We start from the raw sequence: 21,811 nt of genomic DNA on the forward strand, positions 1-21,811 counted from the left end.
AAAATAAAGCTGAAAACCTGTAACCATTGATTTTCTCAATTGAAAAAACAAATACAATGGAAGTTAATGGTTACAGGTTTTCAGCTTTAAAAAATCTTATTTTGTGTTCAGCAGAAGAAAAAAACTCAAACTAAAGACTGTAAGGACCACAGACACCTCTTGAAGTTCTGAGGAGTGAGGTTTATTCACATAGTTCTTACTAGTGTCCTCTTTTATACTCACTCCCATCCGGGTCACGGCACTAATATAACCCCTACCAAAAATTAACCCTACAGTTTAAGCCTCAAAACTATTAGCAGGAAGTAAAACAATGTTTCTGATATGGGAGAAGGCCAAACTTACAATGTGCTTTCAATGCTGTCTCTGAGAATCATTTACAGCAGGTGTTTATGACCAAAAACATTCCCTAGAATGAAATTTAGATGGCCCAGAATGGTTTGTAACTATTAAAATTCAAAGGTACTCACTATTTAATTAACCTACACTTGATCCAAATCTTTCTTTTGTTAAAAATGAAAAATGATATTTTAAAGAAAGCTGAAAACCTGTAACCATTGACTTTCTCAATTGGAAAAACAAATACTATGTAAGTGAATGGTTACAGGTTTTCCGCTTAAAAAATCTTTTGTGTTCAGCAGAAGGAAAAATCCAAACTAAACACTCTAAAAACAGCAGCCACCTCTGGAGACCTGAGTAATGAGGTTTATTCATGCCGTTCTGACTAGTGTCCTCTTTTATACTCACTCCCATTCGGGTCACGGCACCAATATAACCCCTACCAATAATATAACCCCTACAGTTTATATCTCAAAGCGATATCAAATCTTTCTTTTCTCTGTTTAACACAGAAAGTGCTATTTTATTTTTTAAAAAAAAGGCTGAAAACATGTAACCATTGAGTTTCTTAATTTAAAAAAAAAAACAAATACTATAGAAGTCAATGCCCTAGTAGCAAAGAATTCTGGCCCAGATTTGGCATTAAGCTGGGACAGCAGGCATTCATCCGGCACTGGCATACAGCATGTGGGCCAACCATGGCCTGGGTTTGGCAGAGGTGGCACTTTCTATAATGCGGCACACAAGATTTGGGCCAGATGTAAAACGTAGTATTTGGCCCAGATTTAAAAAATTGATTGTGGGCCACGTAAGTTTGGCCAGTCTTGACCCACATTTAAAATGCATTAAAATAATTTTTGATTAAATAAATCAATTTTACCAATCAGGTCAATGAGAAAAAACAATGCCCATAGTGTGCCTAAAGCGCAATGCTTCATGGGTTTATCAATTTCATTGCAATTGTGACACACCAACCTTACTGGCCCAGTTCAGGCCCAGTTATGAGTTATTAACATGGCTGAGACTTGGCCCAGATATGGTCTGTGTTTGGCCCTTGTCTAAAAGCCAGATTTGGTCCAGTCATGTACCGTAATTCACTGTGGCATGTGGGCCAAGCAAAACCTGATTGTGTGGGCCAGAGCTGGGCCAGAGAAATTTTGCTATGTGGGTGGTTACAGGTTTTTAGCTTTTTTTTTAATATATCTTCTTTTGTTTTGAGCAGAAGAAAAAACTCAAATAAAAGATTCTAGAGACCGCAGCCACCTTTCGAGGCCTGAGGAGTGAGAGTTATTCGTGTAGTTCTTACTAGCTGTCCTCTTTTATGCTCACTCCCATACGGGTCACGGCACCAATATAACCCCTACCAATAATATAACCCCTACAGTTTAAATCTCAAAGCTATTTGCAGAAATTAAAAACAATGTTTCTGATATGGGAGAAGGCCAAACTAACAACGTACTTTCAATGCTGTCACTAAGAATCATTTACAGCAGGGGTTTTAACGTCCCCGAAATGAGTTTCTGATGGCCCAGAATTGCTTGTAACCATTAACATGTAATATTCACCCACTGTTAAGAATATCGTAAATCTCACAAAGGGAAATCTAATTCTGTGTCATTTATTCATCTTCTTGTTGTTTTGTGGTAGGCAGGCTATAGTGAAACTGTAATTTAGCTTGATTAAGGTCAAGCTACTACAATATATACTTGGGAAAAAGTTCATCATCTTTTATGTAGGATGCTAAATACCGTAGCCTCTTGCGTCAGTCGCTAGTGCACGTTTTGAAGCCTTATTTACATTGGACATAGTAGGTGGGTTCTTTTATACTCAATATTATCCGGGCCACGGCATTAATTTTAACCCTACAGATCAAGTCTGCAGGATTCAAACCACTATTTTCTGGAATGAGAGACTTTATTTACAGTATTTGGGTCACCAGTCTGGTTTTACTCTCACAGAGTGGGATTCAAACCAGTGTGTCCAGCATGAGAGGCAGGCGTGCATTCATTTGAATATGTTTCTTTATCATTCAAATCTCCTTACCTAATTCGGCTTTACTGGATTTAAATGAATAAAAAAATCAACAGAATGGCAAGTTCACTTTTTAATATCATTCATAATAATTATTATTATTCATAATTTTATTATTATTCATAATTGTGTTAGATATTTAATCAAATATACACTGTTCTGCTTGTGATGGATGCTACTTAACCACTCACAGTGGGTGTGCAGTTCATTACTCATTCAAGACAGTTAGAAGAGAATGCTAAAAAGCGAGCTTTACCATTTCGCACATTACATGTGGCTCATGTAGGGCTGCATAAATGGAAAGCGAGGCCCTTAAAACAAAATATCGAATGCTGCTTTTTGTCAGAAGCACACTCAATACACACTGACTCACGGCTCATGAATATGGAGCTCTGCATTTGTGAGGTCAAATGGACTTCAGTTTTGAATCTGTGAAATAGGTCGAGAGCCATTACCATGGAAAGTCAGCAGGAATTCTCTATTGGTTTAAAAAAAATGCTCCGTTGTATTAAAATACCACAATGCATTTTTCATATACTTTCATTTACACTACAGAAGCAAAGCAATAGTGGGTTATGGTCAAAATATGTTTTCAAAAATGCTCTCGTTTCTTTTTACTCTGCTTATTTGAACTGTTTTGAAAGCTGGGAGCAAGACTTACTACAGAGAAGGTCACTGGGCATTTAAACACACCGGCGCACAAATGCACACGCGTATGCATTCACAGACACACCAGCAGCATTTCCCTCTGAATTTGCTCTCGAGCTTTTGATCAGCAAGACACATGTGAAAAAGAAATGGTGATCAAAGGCCAGCAGCAGAGAGGAAGTTCTCTCTTTGTCAGCTATGCTCACACTTGCAACACTGAACTACAGCTTAGGTAGTCTCTTATGGTTATGCATATCATCATTTCTTCAGTAAAAGCACTAAAGACTTAACTGAAGTGGTCTGAAAGCAACTGAAGATTGTAAGGTTGTAATTGATTTACATTTTATAGATATAACAGATGTTTTATTTTTTGTTTTGTAATGTTGAATTTAGTTATTTAACCAATTATTGATTGGTTGGTTAGTGGATTGGTTTGTTGATTAATGTATTGAGTGTTTGGTTGATTGATTGGTTCGTTGGTTGGTTGGTTTGTTTGAATGATGTAATGATTGTTTGGTTAATTGATTGGTTGATTGCTGTGATTGATTGATTGATTGATTGATTGATTGATGTATTGATTATTTGGTTGGTTGATTGATTTGGTTGATTTATGTATTGATTGATTGGTTGGTTGGTTGATTGATGTATTAATTGTTTGGTTAATCAATAGATATTTTGGGTTTATTGATGGGTTTGGTTAATTGATGTATTGATTGTTTGGCTGACTGATTGATTGTTTGGTTGGTTGATTGATGAATTGATTGTTTGGTTAATTAATAGATTTTTTGGGTTTATTGATTGGTTTGGTTAATTGATGTATTGATTGTTTGGTTGACTGATTGGTTGGTTAATTGGTTGGTTGATTGATGAATTGATTGTTTGGTTAATTAATAGATTTTTGGGTTTATTGATTGGTTTGGTTAATTGATGTATTGACCGATTGATTGTTTGGTTGAATGATTAATTGGTTGGTTATTTGGTTGGTTGATTGGTTTGGTTGATTAATTGGTTGGTTGGTTGGTTGGTTGGTTGGTTGGTTTGACTGATTTATGCAATTGTTTGGTTGACTGATTGGTTGGTTGATTGGTTTGGTTGATCAACATATTGATTGGTTTGGTTAGTTGATGTGTTGGTTAGTTGGTTGGTTAATTCATTCATTTTCTTTTTGGCTTAGTCCCTTTGTTAATCTTGGGTTGCCAAAGCGGAATGAACCACCAGATAAATGGAAGTCCTTCCAGCCGCAATCCATCAATGGAAAATAGTTGATTGGTTTAGTTGATTAATTGGTTGGTTGGTTGGTTGGTTGGTTGCTTGGTTGGTTGGTTTGGTTTGGTTGATTGATGTATTGAATGTTTGGTTGAATGATTGATTGGTTTGTTGGTTGGTTGATTAGTTTGGTTAAATAATTTATTGATTTTTTTTTTTTTTTGGTTGATTGATTGATTGATTTATTGGTTGGTTGATTGGATGATTGAAGTATTGATTGTTTGGTTGATTGATTGATTTATTGGTTGGTTAATTGGTTGGTTGGTTAAATGGAAGATTGATGTATTGATTGTTTGGTTGGTTGATTGATTGGTTGGCTGGTTGGTTGGTTGATTGATTGATCGATTTTGTATGTTTATTTACTTTTTTTAATACTATTAAAATGAATTTGTTGTCATGTAAAGCTTTTTAAATTCATTTTCCAAAATGCATAATCATTTTTTTTTACTTCAGAAGAACTAAAATATATATATACAATATAACAATTTAAACAACATATACAACAAAATACAATCCAAACAAACAAAAAAGCTCTAAATGTCAAAAGTTTTATTTGAAGTTTGAAATATTTTTTTGCGATTTGGCTAGCTTTGCTCTTTGATTATCTAATGGGAACTAATGTCAACATGGGTGATATTTAAATATGTGTTTCCTTTCTTTGGGGCATAACAATTCAAATCAAGCATTCAAATGATTGTTAATGCAGACTGTGTGATTCTTCTTTTTTTAATAGTTGTTCTGTAATGTTGCAATCCATAGCTCATCTTTGATGCCGTTTCCCTTGTGTTCTTTTGCCAACATGATGAATCAAAGAAGAGCAGCCTGGCCTTCAAACCCAATGAAGCTCAATAAAGCCATGACCTCGGTGCACATCGTGACTGGCATGGCTTCTTATTGGTCTATTTAAAATCGTCTGTATTTATAACTCAAAGGACAGTTTATTTTTGTTCAAAAAAACACAAGCTCAGCTTTTCAATCTCTAGGCTTCAGAGGATGAATAAAGGGAACATTAAATACTCATCAGCAGATCTTCGTCTTTTCCGCAGGTATAATTGGAGAAGCACAGAGTGGAGCGACTGCAGGGTGGATGTGCTCCTCAGCCAACAGGACCGCCGCAGGAGCAATCAGACCGGGCTCTGTGGAGGAGGAGTTCAGACAAGAGAGGTCTACTGTGTTCAGGCCCCAAGTGAAACCTCATCCAACCTCGGCTCCCTCAAGAGCAAAGACGGTAACAAAACTGGCACATTCATTGTCTTAAACTTCTGCTTGATTGCAAGTCATGGGAATAATGCACATGCTGGTTCCTTGATCATTTTCTGTCACACTCCCACCTACTGTTTGAAAAAAGACTTGAAGTTCTACCCTTTCTCTTTAGGAAATCTAAATAAAATCTAGTTAGTTAAACACCAGATGAGAAAACATAAGGATTTGGGCACTTTTCTGTTAATAGTCAAAATTGATCATCTACAGGCAGTCTGTTTTCTGTCTAGTTTTGACTTCCCTCATCAGAACACAGCATTTGAACTGTCATGTAGGATTGTAGTTTCTGAAGTAGACACCCACTGGTGGGACTGACTAATTGTTTTGAATATTTCAAAGAGAAAGCTGATGTAAACTGCTGCATAGTGTATGTTTTACTGCCAATCTTACATTAAAGGACACTGTTAAATATATTTAGTACATAGCAGAGAATTTGTTATAACAGTACATCAATGTATTTTATACTATAAAAAAACACTGTATGGCCCAACCTTACCCCTAAACCCAACCTCTGAGGCAAAATTTTCATATCAAAAGTTTGTGTAATACCAAGGCCGTTCATATGTCACTCTACAATCTTGTGATGTGATACACATACACACAACATAGATTCATTCTGAAAGTGCAACCCTATATACATTTCTGGAGATCACAAATTATGAGGTATGTGAGGTATTATGAGACAGTATGAAGCTGTTCCTTTTCGCACTCATCAGTCTTACCTCCTTATGGATGGCTTTCCTGCTGTTACCAGTTTGCTCAGTAGCTCACCATGTATGTCAATGTACTTGAGGCGCAGAGAGGAGTTGACCCTGACGGGATTCGAGTCCGGCGAAAAACGTTTCAAGAAGTGAAACAAAAGCAAAAGCCGAAAAATAAAATAAACAAATAAATAACAGGGTGAGAATGTGGTAAAATCTGAAAACACGGTAAAAATCTGGTGAGGGCTTTTCTTTTACTGGGTTGCTTTTTAAAACTGCCGGTTGGGTTTAGGGAAGTGGGTGGGCGGCCAATCAGTGCTTTTGAAAACACTATTGAGGGTGGGTCAGTCAATCGATTAATCATTTAGTGAGTCAGTCAGTCAGTCAGTCAGTCAACAGCGGCCTCTAGTGGATTTACGCAAGAACAGCAGGCGCGAATGGCACTCATGAGAGAAATTTGAGGTCTGAAAAAGCATACACAGCGGTTAAAAATTGCACAAAAAAAACATAGCTCCAGGGAGGTATTTGGCGCTCTCTAGAACTGTATATAGCGGTACGTTTTCAGAATGAGTCTGGGTTGCGTACATGTACTGCAAGTATTTAAAACACAGATGGTATCCTTTTAGCACTTACTGACTAATATGCTGAATGCAAAGTGTTATATTCACCTTCCTTTTTTGGCTCAGACCATCATGTACAGACTTAAAGGCTCACTGTGAGCTGTTAGACAAAGATCAGTTGATGTTTGCACTTTGGAACAACTCAAGCCAACGTATAATTGGATTGCATTTTAAAGGCTGAAATTAGATCGCGAGGGGGAAATTAAGGAATAAAGAAGGCAGAGCCATACAAATTAATGAGGCTGCGATGGTGGAATTTAAATGCTAATGCCGTCACAGACATACACACAGGTGCACAAACACCCAAACACAGAATCTCTCTGGAGTAATATGACAGAAACAGGGAGGTGCCAGCGCCTCATGCCATGCGCTGTGGCTGGTGCCGGGCTGCTTTCACTCTCAAACTGACACAGAAACTCCCCTGCCATCTGCTCTGAAAGCTGAACCAACGACCTCTCAGGGAACTTATTCAAAAGCCCACAGCTGTCCTCAAGCAGGCACTGGCTGGTATGGCATGGTCAGACTACAGGGAGGAAGACAAAGCATACCAAGCTTTTTTGAAATTAGGCAATTGCTTTTCTATAGACGATTTGTGAGCAACTTGTAATGAAATAGTTCATATGTTGTCCATATAAGCCTGTAGAATGATTGCTATGTGAAGGTGGAATGTTTTCAAAATCAATAGAATATGATGTCATATTCTGACACATGAAATGAATGATTGTGTCAGTGGGTCATGCAAATAAGTGAAATTTATTCATAAACTAATTCAGAGAGGATCACGTGCTTAAGATTTATCATGGTCAGTTTCGTATTAGCTAATCACTATTCTCCAATCATATGAGCCCTAAGCTACTATAAATAACCACAGTTTTCAGTTCATTTTATCTTCGTTTGGAAGAAACCCCCCTTCCTCCCCTATTCTCCTCCTTTACCTCTGATCGGGCGGCACGGCGGCCCAGTGGTTAGCACTGTGAGCCCCACAGCAAGAACACTGCCGCTCCCGGTCCCACCAGGCCGGTGGGCGTTTCTGTGAGGAGTTTGTATGTTCTCCCCGTGTCCGCATGGGTTTTCCCCAGGTTCTCCGGTTTCCTCCCACCATCCAAAGATATACAACATGCACAACATTCAAGCATTTGTCTAACCCCTTTTCTCATGTTCCCTGTGCTACCGCAGCCGGGGAGTTCTGAGATCCGGGGCTCTCTCTCGGGACAGCATGCCAAACAAGCTTTTGATAGATCATCAGCATAGTGTGAACTCTTGAAAAGGGATTCCTTTAAGCTGAAGTCTTATGTACTGTAGTTAACAATCCCAAGACAAACTAATGTTTACTAATGCAAACTTGAAACAAATTAATTGTCTTAGGCTGCATTTACACTGCGGATTTTGATGGTGTATCAGTCTGTATTCAATTTGTTTTTTAAAAAGTAAAAAAAAAAAAGAATTGGGTCATTTGAACCATGCTTTGTAAATGCAGCCTTACATTGTAAAAATGCTGGGTTTGTCTCAATCCAATGCGTGGTCAAATATGGACACACACACCCACTGGGTTAAAAAGTGTATTTTAAATGTAAGTGAAAAACTCAGCTTTGGGTTTGTTTATATTTGACCTAATGTTGACCTTGTCTTGACCCAGTATTCTTTAGAGTGTATGTTGCTTGCTTTTAGTTTTTTCCATGAAGCGCTACAAAAATATTTGAAATGTATTTTCTAGGCCGACACAATGATTAGCACTGTCACCTCACAGCAAGAAGGTCACTGGTTTAAGTCCCGGCGTGGTCAGTTGGCATTTTTTGTGTGTTTTGAGTTGGCCAGGGCTGGGAGATTAATTGAAAAGTAATCGAAATCAACAATCAGAACCAATAATCGATCAAATTTTTCTAGGTAGATTTTTTCAATGACTTTCCCTAAGCTTACTTTCAAAAACATTCAAAATAGTTTCCAAAGTTGCAAGTTATTTATTTTCACTTTTTTAAAAGAAAAAAGGTGACTGCTCGATTGAGGCAATTTCTGTGTTAATTTCAGTTGTTCAACACTGATGTTCAATAAATAATCATAGATACTAAATAATAGTAGATAGTGTCTGTTTCCTTCCATTATTTTTAAATCATGTAATTAGGGTTGTAACAATATACCGGTATGACGGTTTACCACGATTTGAACGTGCACGATTATCATACCATGAACAATTGCATATCAACGGTTTTAACCCTTAAAGACCGAGACAGCCGCCTGCGGCTAAAAATAAGTATTGCTCTTAAATGTTTAATAACTTTTGATCCGCTGATCCGATTCATACAATTCAAAGATTGGCATAAAGAAGAGAATCTCAGCTTTCCAGTGCTGTATCACATAACATTCGCGGACTTTCAGAGGCTCCGGAATCAGTGCGGTTACGTCATCAACATTTGACAACGCTGATTTGACAAAGAAACGCTCGTCACTCGTCTCCGGACAAATCAGACATGATACATTGATGCATTGTCCCTCCTCCATGCCCAGATTGGTTCAAACTCGCTATATCACAACCAATAAGCATAGGTTTCGATTTTGTTTGTGGACCAAGCTTTTTGAACAACACGGAATGAGAGATAGGCATACATTTATGCGCGGCTAAATAAAACGCAAAAAAAAAAAGTTTTGCATGAAATAATTCTCATACTAAATACTTTTGCATGCACAGCAGAACAGAAACATGACAAAACAGTGACACAGCAAAGACAAACTGCTGCTCTTGCTGTTTTCAAAAGACGCAAATGAAGATGCAGCTGTTTGTCTGCATTGCAGACAACCATATCCAAATCCATATCGATAGACAACCATATCCATGCTGGCACATAAAACCTAAGGATGTTCCATATTGAATCTAGTTTCGTTATGTAACTATTTATAGTATAGTAAATATTTATATCTAATTTTTACTGAGGATTTGCACCATGTTTATTTGGACTTTATTTGGACTTTGACACATTATTTATTATTTTCTTATTTTTATTTGTTCATTGTAAGTGGTGTTGTTTATAGTAACTAAAAATATATTATTTGGAAAAAGTCAAATTTGCTTCACTGTTCTATTATTTTGTAACATTTGTAACATACCGTATACCGCGAAACCGTCAAACCGTGGTATTGTTTTAGACGATTATCATACCGTGAAAAATTCATACCGTTACAACCCTACATGTAATGCACACTTCATTCAAAAATCTCTCACTTAATATATAATGTATGTGTAAAACCTGTCAGTGAGCTATGAGGGCACAAATATAAAATAAATCTATCAAATAATTTTCATTATTTGTAATGTTCATTTAATCTACAGTAAATTTTGATTTCAGGCCAAATCACCCAGCCCTAGAATTTGCATTTTCTCCCCATGTTGCCGTTGGTTTCCTCCAGGTGCTCCGCTTTGCCCCACTGTCCAAAGACATGTGGTTTAGGTAAATAGAATAAACTTAATTGGGCGTAGTGTATAAGTGTGAGTGAGTGTGTATGGGTGTTTTCCCAGTAGTGGGTTGCAGCTGGAAAGGCATCTGCTGCGTAAAACATATGCTGGATAAGTTGGTGGTTAATTCCGCTGTGTCGACCCCTGATAAATAAAGGGACTAAGCTGAAGAAAAACGGATAAATGAATGAATGGATGTATTTTCTAGCTAACAGCAAAGTTCAATACTACATGATTAAATAGTGTGCATTATTACACAAAAAGAATAATTGTTTTTTCTTGTAAGTGGTTTTACGATTATTTATCTGATTACATTTACTAGAAATAACACATTATTGGGCAGTTTTTGAGACATTATGTATTCTTATTAGTGCACTAAGAATACCTTTAGGCTAAAAAAAAGTTAGTAAAATTTTTAAAGGATTTTTACGAGTTCCATGTATAATGTGTTATACAATTCTAAAAAACTAAAAAAAAAAATCCAGGTTGGGCCGAATATGGACACACCCAAAGTTTAAAAGTGTAGTTTAAATTTAATTTAAAAAATAACCCAAGTGTTGGGTTAGTCCATACTTGACATAACCTAGCATTTATTTGAGTCTAAAAAACATTTTACATGGAACTTCAAAAAAAAATAAAAATCTTGGCAAAAGTCCCTCTAAAAATGGATTATTGACGAATTACCATGTTTGTAAACATTCAGGATGCGCGCTCAGGGAACAAGCAGAAAAAAAACCGGGAGCACTAGCATTTACAGCGAGAGAATGACATCCAATGCAGTACAGAGTTTGTTTTTGTCTTAGAAATAAGATATATTGATTACATATTATATATGTTATTTACATAATGCTTTTCAGCATATTATAACAGCTTGTCTTGAACTTACCTGATATAACATGAGTCTTGCATTTCTAATTAGGTCGTCACTTCATTCAGCTCCCTTTTAGCCAAAGACGTCTGGAATTGGCATTAAAGCAGTGTGGTGTATGGGAAACGTTAAGTTTTCAATTATTTATTTATTTATTTTTTTCGAATTTAGCGTCCTACCGCACAGCACAACATGTTTACTATCGCAACCGGTCTTTTTTTTTTTGCAATCGGGGACCTGTGTGACGTCATGTGTGACGTAGGTTGATAATTCGCCTATATGCACAGCTAGTGTTTTTCAGCTAACCTTCGGTGAATGCTTAATGTTACTATTTTCAATTTCACAAGGTTCCTTTTACAACATTGATGTAATGTAATTATAATATATTCAGTTAAATAGACTTAAACATTCATTTAGGTGTTCATCACGGAAGCTGAAGAAACTCCATTGAAAATACTGGAGTAAATAAATTGTCACATTTTAAAAACATGGCTGGGGAAAATTTAATTCAATGCAGTGCTTCTTGCCTGGTCTGACACCCATTTCACATCATATATCTATTAGGCAGTAAAGATCACTGATTTTTTTTAAAAATCAGACCTTAAATGTGGTGATTTTATAATGGAAAGACAGTTCTCCGGAAGCCCTAGGGATGGCTGGCGGAAAAATTAAAAGTCACAAATTTTAAACAGTAGTATGCATATTATAAAAATCACATCCAAAATATTTTAAAAGCAAGTAAATATTACATCCTCAAACGTATATTTTGGTTTTGCCTATGGGTCTGTTTAATGCATTTGCTCATTTTTGCACTTTAGGCTATTTGTTCAGTTTTTCAGAACTTGGACACATAATTCAGCATCGCACAAGCGATTATGATTTTTTTTTGTAAGTAGATTGTGGTTATTCAGGACCTTGGTGTCTGTGAGGAACTTGATGCCAGACAGTGCTGGAATCCCATTTGTAATGTGGCCTTAAGAGAAGCACATGGCAGCGACTGCAGCTCCTGCTGGGTGAGGTGACAGGCCGGCGCACTGACGCGTCACACACTGACAGATTGAGATAAAAAAAAAAAAAAACAGTGCAAGAACACCTGCACACTCTTGCTGTTTATTTCACACGTTCAATCCCATTCCTACCAGGATTTTTATAATTTTTTCTTTAATTTTGCAACCTAAATTTGCTTATTTTGTAATGGCTTTTCAAATAGTTAGAAGCAATATTTGTGACATATTTATTTTTTTGACCTCAAGAACCATTTTTGACTGCAATTATATATCAAGGAAGCAGTGAATTATTATTAGCCCCCTTTTAAATGTTTTTTCTTTTTTAAATATTTTACTAATGATGTTAAACAGAGCAAGGAAATTTTCACAGTATGTCTGAAAATAGAAAGTCTTATTTATTTTATTTTGGCTAGAAAAAAAACTATTTTTACTTAAATGAACAAACAAACAAAAATAACTCATCTGATTTTTGCAGAATTTGCTAGATTTTGACACCCTGTCCGGCTCCATCTTGGCTGCCTTTGTTTTACACGTTACCCTTCTCATTAAAACAATTGATGTGAATAATTACAATTGATTCGATTAATTAATCTGCATATCACACAATTCATTCGGTTAATGTTTTTAATTGAACGCCAGCCCCACATTTTCTTCATCATTTACCTGCTTCCCTTTTAATCAATGAAGAATCAATCAGGCACTTTTCCCTGCAGGGAGTTTCAGACAGATTTGAGAGGATTTAATTTCGAGCTCCACATGATTGGACATTTCCAAGGGCCTTTGGAATTACTCACAGGTATTTATATACATTAATGCCAGACAATGAGAGCATCAGGAGTAGTGGTTTACTCAAGGACAGACACTGTGTGCTTTAAACAGATTTAATCTGGTCATTCAGTTCCAGGGATCATAGCTAAATCCGCTGTCGAAATTGGACAACTATGTTCGTCTGCACTATCCCAGTGCAACGTGTGAGGCCAACTTCAATATATCCAGAATAACTGTATGCATCAGGCATTTCTTAAAACTTTACGTTTTAATGCAGCAAGATATTTTGTGAAATTAATCATTGCTAGTAATTAATATTTAAAGAAATGGACAATACAATGGTAGTTTGGTAGTGTTTTAATCTACTTAATCCCTCTTCATTTATGTAGATTAAAATATTTGGCATTTTTGGCAGACATATGAATATGAATGTGAATGTTCTCAAAGTGCAAGAATATACCTGTATAATACCTCACTATGTCTCCTCATCAGCACCATTAGATTTTCGTCAAAAACATATGAGTTCAATAATGTTCTGTATTTCATTTGTATACGTGTAAGTTCATGTAAGTTTTCACCTTATATTTAAACATATATACATACAGTTGAAGTCAGAACAGTCAGTGGCGCAGTAGGTAGTGCTGTCGCCTCACAGCAAGAAGGTCGCTGGTTTCGCTGGTTCGAACCTCGGCTTAGTAGGCGTTTCTGTGTGGAGTTTGCATGTTCTTCCTGCCTTCCGTGGGTTTCCTCCGGGTGCTCCGGTTTCCCCCACAGTCCAAAGACATGTGGTACAGGTGAATTGGGTAGGCTAAATTGTCCGTAGTGTATGAGAGTGTGTGTGAATGTGTGTGTGGATGTTTCCCAGAGATGAGTTGCAGCTGGAAGGGCGTCCGCTGCATAAAAACTTGCTGGATAAGTTGGCGGTTCATTCCGCTGTGGCGACCACAGATTAATAAAGGGACTAAGCCAACAAGAAAATGAATGAAAGAATTTTTAGCCCCCCTGTTTATTTTTTTCCCCAATTTTTGTTTATCGGAAAGAAGATTTTTTCAACACATTTCTAAACATAATAGTTTTAATAACTAATTTCTAATAACTGATTTATTTTATCTTTGCCATGATGATAATAAATAATATTTAACTATATTTTTTTCAAGACACTTCTATATATCTTAAAGCAGGGGTTTTCAAAGTGTGAGGCGCGCCTCCCCTGGGGGGCGCCAGAGCATGTCAGGGGAGGCGAGGGAAAAAATATAATATAATAAAAATATAAATATTAAGTTTAATTATTATATGTATTTTTTATTATATTTAAACGTTTATTATATGCCTGCTTATACAATGGGTCGGTTTCTGAGACCCACCCCAATTCAAAGCTGTAATGAAGTTCACGGCCCTTTGGCCGCCGGGAAGGAGGCGGAGAACCGAAGCAGTTTAAAGTGATTTATTAATGACAGTGACGGCAGCTCCGTCTAAACCAAAACAAACGGACGGCAGATCCTCACGGAGACTGCCGTCAAACTGAAAGCAAACGTAAAATATGTCCGGGTCCGGTCCTCTCTCGGCTTCCTCTGCCCTTGTTCCTCCTTTTATGATCCAGAGCTCCTTCCGTGGGATCTGAGGCAGGTGCGCACCGCAGGTGTATCCACTTACGCGGTGGCCTCACTCCGTCCCACGGCGCTCGGCCACGCCCCCTCGCCACAAAAGCCTTCAAGTTCAGGGCTTAAACCCAAAAGACAACGATATGATGATCAGTATTTGAGTTTATGATTTACGTGGACAGGACCAGCTGATCAACCACGACCTTTATGTGTGGTTTGTCAAAATATTTTGGCTAATGACAGCATGAGACCCACTAAACTTCCACTGTTTTGACTGGGATGGACAGTTCTTGGATCTGTTCTATTCATATTGAACCATCATCCTAGTTTTAAAAACGTTATATTAAAATACTTGTTATTACTCTGTAAATAATTGCACTTTCATGCAAATGATGATAAAAGTGAGTTAACAGTCTGGCATCTGTCTGTGTCTTTATATATACTGTATATATATATATATATATATATATATATATATATATATATATATATATATATATATATATATATATATATATATATATGTATATATATATATATATATATATATATATATATATATATATATATATGTGTGTGTGTGTGTGTGTGTGTGTGTGTGTGTATGTGTGTGTGTGTGTGTGTGTGTGTGTGTGTGCGTGTGTGCGTGCGTGTTTGGGAGGAGGGGGGCGCCAATGGATAAGTTGTTTCAAAAGGGAGGCCCACTGTCTTAGACTTTGAAAAACCCTGTCTTAAAGTGATGTTTAAGGGCTAGGTAGACCACGTAGGTTAATTAAGTTAATAAGGCAGGTTAGTTTAATTAGGCAAGTTATTTTATAATGATGGTTTGTTCTGTAGACTATATAAAAATAGCTTTAAGGGGCTACTAATTTTGACCTTAAAATGGTTCATAAAATAGGAATATTAAGGAATATTTTTATCCAGTTGTCAGTGAATGAAATGTTGTGTGGGGGGGGGGGGGGGGGGGGGGGGGGAGGGGAATCACAAGCTACAAAATTTAAACTAATGTTAAATATTTTTTGTTTCTCTTGATTTTTCCTCTTTTTTATTTTATTTAATAGTTTTCCCTGACATAAATTTGGGTGTACTCATTTTTGGACCGTTACAAGTTTTTTTTTTTTTTTTTTTTTTTTAGATTAGCTCCAGATTTGACTTCAGTACTGACTAATCTAATGTATATGCACAAATATGATATTGTATAGCTTCCTAATAAACATATCAATTTAAAAGATAGATTTGGGAGAGCTAAACATAGATATGCTGAGCACTTTACATGTTCTAAGTCAGGCATGTCCAAACTCGGTCCTGGAGAGCCAGTGTCCTGCAAAGTTTAGTTCCAACCCCAATCAGACACACCTGGGCTAGCTAATCAAGCTCTGACTAGGATTTTAAGAAACATCCTTGCAGTTGTGTTAAAACAAGTTGGAGCTAAAATCTGCAGGACACCGGCCCTCCAGGAACGAGTTTTGACACCCCTGTTCTAAGTAAAATAAAAACAATGTCAATTATATATAAAAAAAATTTTGAGATGTTTTGAAGTTACTAAAAAATGCAGTTGCAAATTAACTTAATCCCTTAGTTCCTAAGCTTCGTTCCTTATTTATCAGGGGTCACCACAGCAGAATGAACCGCCAACTATTCCAGCAAATGTTTTATGCAGCGGATGCCCTTCCAGTTGCAACCCAGTACTGGGAAACACCCATACATTCTCACATTCACACACACACACACACACACACACACACACACACACTTGTATACTACGGCCAATTAAGTTCATCCAATTCACCTTTACCGCATGTCTTTGGACTGGTTGGAAAATTGGAGCACCCGGAGGAAACCTACGGGGAGAACATACAAACTCCACACAGAAATGACAACTGGTCCAGCCGCACCTCGATACAGCAACCTTCTAGCTGTGAGTGCTAACCACTAAGCCACCATGAATATTGTTTGTGTTAATAATTCATATTCCAGATCATTTTTGTGTTAGTGTTGATTTAAATTAAGTGAAAATGTAAGTAGAAGCAGGAGATGCGTGTTCTTTATACCTCAAAATGTATATAAACCTCTCTTAAACTGTTATTGTTTTCCTATTATGCTTTGTTTTGCCAGAAGTGAAGAATCAGGAACATAGATTGTTCCAATAAATACGAAAGCAGCACTTCCATTCCAGATTCATTTGCAGTCATTTTGGCCTTATGGATTCCTAAACCCAAATAATGAATGCCAGAATGGCAGCGAACACAAAGTATGCGTTTTTACATATCAAAAGCCGCTTGTTGTCTTCCTCTCTGCCAGCGCTTCCTGCTCTGCTGTTTGGGCCTGGGGAAGCTGTGCTTGATTTCCTCTCCCGGCGGGTGGTTTCAGACATTTAGACAACAGGGGAAAGCAGCTGCTGTCGCGATCTTTATCCATTAACACATCTCAGTCACAGAGAGAGCAGAACACAACAACAGTGTTCATTCGTTTCGCCTCGGCCAGAATATAATCAATGTCGCACCCCGTCGTGGATCTTTATGAGATATTCAACACCACGGCTTTGTTACAGAGCATCCGCGCAGCACCGACCCGCAGGCAGGAGCCGGTTATTGATGATGATGGTGATGCAAGCAGGTGAATGTGTTGGCGGCTGTCAAACAGAGGGTCTGATGGGACGGGATACTGGGGCCGTAATTAGGCCGGGGAAACCCTGGGTGGGCAAACAGCAGACCATCTGGCCTCCAAGCGAGTGTTGTGCCACCTGAACAAGGTCAACCTAAAAGGAGTGGGTCATTAATCAGACTGGGTTAACAGGGCAGAGAAACGGGAGCCGCTGGGAGAGGAAGTCAGACAGGTAGACGGAGTGTGTGTGGATTCGTTTGAGAGTGTGTGTGGTGGTTGAAGGGATAGTTCACCTAAAAGTGAAGATCTGTTGTTGATTTACTTAACCCCAGGCTAGGACATTCAAGATGATTTTTAGTTGAAACTGGGTGTCACAGTGGTGCAGTGGGGAGTATGATCGCATGGCTGGGTCAGGCGGCATTTCTGTGTGGGGTTTGCATGTTCTTCCCATGTTCGCGTGGGTTTCCTCCGGGTGCTCTGGTTTCCCCCACAAGTCCAAAGACATGCGCTATAGGTGAATTGGTTAAACAATATTGTCAGTGTATGTGTGTGAATGAGTGTGTATGGATGTTTCCCAGTGATGGGTTGCAGCTGGAAAGGCGTGAAACATATGCTGGATAAGTTGGCGATTCAATCCGCTATGGCGACCCCAGATTAATAAAGGCACTAAGCCGAAAAGAAAATGAATGAATGGATTTTACCTGAAACTATGGTCCATGTCGATTCATAAGTGCAGGTCAATAGAGTGAACAAGAATATACATGAAATGGTGGACAAAAATGTGTTGTTTGATTCTTAATATTGATTAATATGTTATCCTGAGTTTTGTAATTTGAGCTAAAGTTTCCAGTATTGTAAATGAGGGATATGAGATCATTGCTAGGATGCAAAGAAACTGGAATAATCTCTTCCAATGTAGTCAAGCAGAGGATGTTTCTCACCCTCTTTACAATGAGTTTACACCAGGGGTCACCAACCCTGTTCCTGGAGAGCTACCTTCCTGCAGAATTCTGTCCCAACCCTGATCAAACACACCTGAACCAATTAATAGTACCTAAAGCAGCACTTGATAATTACAAACAGGTGTGTTTGGTCAGGGTTGAAACAAAAATCTGCAGGATGGTAGCTCTCCAGGAACAGGGTTGGTGACCCTGGTTTACACTTTAGGCAACCATTTGATTGTGGGTTTGACATAATCACTGACAGCCACTTAATGGCCGTCGCAATAAAATTTTCCATCTGATGAAGTTCAGAAGATTTCAGACACTTCCTTGCAGTGTGACCTCAGTTATGACCAGTGTCAATCCAAGAACCAATAAGAGCACCTAATCTGATGACACAATCAGCCTGACAATTTCAAACAACTGCGGGAAATAGTCTAAACAGACTATTATTGAGGCCTGCTGTGAGCAAAATTACAGGTACAGTTTGTTTATATTTGCTATGTTTGACAAGCTCGTTTAGGATTATTAAAAATCATACAGTGTGAGCCAGCCTTCCCATTGGCCGAGATAATCCATAAACCTTAGAGGTGTGGCATATGAAGATGCTGATTAGACAGCATGATTATTACACAAGTGTGCCTTAGGCTGGCCACATTAACAGGGTTATCTTATTTTACATGGATTTTTGTTGACAATCTACATTGTAAAAGCACTATAGGAATAAAGATGATTCGAACTGAATTGAATTGAATTGAATTGAATTGAATTGAATTGAATGGAATTGAATTGAATTGAATTGTATTGAATTGAATTGAATTGAATTGAATTGAATTGAATTGAATTGAATTGAATTGAATTGAATTGAATTGAATTGTACAAATGCAACATTGTACTAGGTAAACTACCATGCAAGTTTACCACATCAGGAATGCAGTACGAATTGTAGCATGCCTATGCTATGCAAATGATAAAATGTATACAAAGCATACACTATGGTAAAAGAATCATTAGGTGAAAACAATGTATTGAAACTGAAAGGAAATGTATGTGTAGTTATAGTGATCCAATTAAGCAGAACTCCTGCATTTTCAAATAAGTCTGGATTGCATAATAACAGCTATGGTGTAGATGGAGACTGTTTGTGGGAACAATAGAAGTTGCATTTGCAAGTCAATTTGACATTTTTTTCAGATCAATTTTGTCAATTTGACAGCTCATTTTTGTGGCACGTCACTTTCAGAGTTAAATTCAGCTTGCTAAATTGAGTGTTAGGGTGATGTTCCTAGTGGAGCACTTCACAAAAACCTTTTAAATTTCTGTTTTAAACAAGTTTATATAAATCATTAATGGCTCTACAATCGGCCCTGCGATCAATCACTTAGATCCCACTGAAAATCTACAATGAGAAACATACACATGCTAACCGAATGATTTAGAAAATGGCTCAGAGCACAGAGTGAACACATTTTGGACATGAAGCAATTTGCATGTGAATGAACAGAAGATCCATCAAAGAGTATCAGTGCAGATCTGTTCCTGCATTGACATTGAAGAAAGTCACCTACGGCTCCGAGCGATAGTTGCAGATCAAAAGAAAACAAGGACAAAGGGGGTCTCGAGAGATGTCAAGCAAAACATATGCATTCATGAGCTCTTGTTTATTAGAATAATGTTCATCATGTAATTTGACTTTACATTTTCTGTAAACACAGGGTGTCTGCAGGGTCTTAAAAAGTATTTAAAGTTGATAAATCAATTCTGAAAAAAATTAAGGCCCTTAAAAGGTACTAAAAAGTCCTAATCATGTTTTTTCTAGGTCTTAAATTTGGTTCATGCGTTGTCCTAAGTGTTTGACTTCAGAAAAGCGTAAATATATTTATTTTCCTCCTAAAATTCACAAGGGTGTGCTCATTCAGCGTGATTGGTTTAGGCCTGTGCGCGCCCGGTCAAGCTTCTCCGTTCAGGTGATGTCACATAATTTGCAACAAACGCAGGAAGATGATGTGACGCTCTCTACATGTAGCGAAACCATAGAGCGAAACAGACGGAAAAATGGGAGAATGTGAGTTTGTGTACTCCTGGTTGGAGAAAGACGAGTTTAAACAGTGGCTGAAGCCTGTCACTGAAAACAACCGCATAATTTATTCTTTCAAGCTATGTTTCTTCCAAGCTTATCTGAGTTCTTGTTGTTGTGCTCCATTGATTTATTTAACTATAAATGTTTATTAACCACTGGTTATTAAGTTAAATGTTTGATACTGATAAGAACTTGAAATAGCAACGAGGTCTTAAAATATTCTAAGAAGGGCTTTAAAAATACTTAAAAAGGTTTGAAAATTACCCTTAGGATTTCTGCATAAACCCTGGAAGAAGTCATTTAATTAGTATTTGATCGAATAGCTATCTGATTTCTGAAAACGAATCTATTTACATTTAAAAACATTAATGTGTCTTCGGAATCTGATCTTCGAATCCCACGCTGTGTGCAAATTTAACTAGGTTATGTCTAGGCTATGTCTACATTTTTATGTGGATAATTTTGTAAAGAAATAAAAAATCTGCGGATTTATGCAAAAAAAATTGTTAGTATCATAAATAAAATCTTAATATATTAAATAAAAAATAATACATTTTTAACTTTTATTTAATGTTTGCAATGCAAATCCATCTAGATCCACGTATTTGTTAAACAAACCAAGTTTCTCATATATAATAATAACTCTACTAAAAGACTGAAAATATTACTTTACAAACTGTATTGTAAATAAATAAAATGAACACTCACAATAGTCAATATTATTACTGATATTAATTAAAAAGCTAAATAAACATAAATTGACACACATTTTTACACAAGTAAATAAATAGACTCAATGATGGGCTATAAATCTGCTGATTTCTCTGTGTGTAGATTCCGTTTGGGCTTGATTATGTCAACTACATCATCAGATACACTACATTATTCAACTAATATTGCTATTTACAGAAACATAAGCTATGCATCTTTTTTGGCATTCAAATTATTTTCGAGGCTGTAAAACATCATAACAAGCACACAAGGCAGACTTCTTGATTACTTTCATTATAAACACCCATATCTTGTCATACAGATACATGCAAGACGTCATTCAAAACTGTAAAGGGTTTAAACTAATTTGTGTATAACATATTCTCCCCCAAAAACAAAACAAACGTGCATTTGTAAATGAACACTTCACTATATTTTCTATTATTTCTCTCATTTCACTGAGACTGCATTCTGCCGGTCAAAAATAAAACAAAGCAAAATTATTAATGAAACTCTCTCAAGCTGTCACCTGTGGCCTTCAGTTGCCTATGCATTTGTGCTTGTATATCTGACGGTCATATAACCCTTAACACATGTGCTCTTACATTTATTTTTCACAATTTTTTGGGAGGAGTGCAATTTTCATATGTGGTCAGATGCATTTAGACCTGTTCAGTTTCATATGGAAATCACCTCCTGAAGTTGTCTGAGCGATCTGATTTATATCCGTCTTAAATGCGTTTTGAGGGCATTTACACCCATTAATCATGATTACTATAGCAATCTGATCATAGAAAAAAAGCAATGAAAACACAACTGTAAACAGCCCCAAAGTAAATTCCTTCAAATCACTCCAAAACACCCTAACATGAAAATTTGTATTCATATACGATACATCTAAATTACATTCTTATGTGCACAAAA

At 37.1% G+C, this 21,811-nt stretch overlaps 1 protein-coding gene across 6 annotated transcripts in view; it reads left to right on the top strand.

The window, feature by feature from the left end:
- thsd7aa (thrombospondin, type I, domain containing 7Aa) overlaps positions 1-21,811 on the top strand; it is a 267,241-nt gene that overhangs the window by 136,802 nt on the left and 108,628 nt on the right. For all 6 annotated transcript variants that reach the window (XR_012394625.1, XR_012394622.1, XR_012394621.1 and 3 more), the window contains one exon: positions 5,328-5,509. Coding sequence is in view for 1 of the 6 variants with exons in the window: in NM_001122760.1 (NP_001116232.1) it covers positions 5,328-5,509 (182 nt within the window). In the remaining 5 variants the exon portion in view is untranslated. The remainder of the gene's footprint in view (positions 1-5,327; positions 5,510-21,811) is intronic.

This window comes from Danio rerio, chromosome 19 (assembly GCF_049306965.1).
Source record: "Danio rerio strain Tuebingen ecotype United States chromosome 19, GRCz12tu, whole genome shotgun sequence".
In the NCBI taxonomy this organism is placed as follows: domain Eukaryota; kingdom Metazoa; phylum Chordata; class Actinopteri; order Cypriniformes; family Danionidae; genus Danio; species Danio rerio.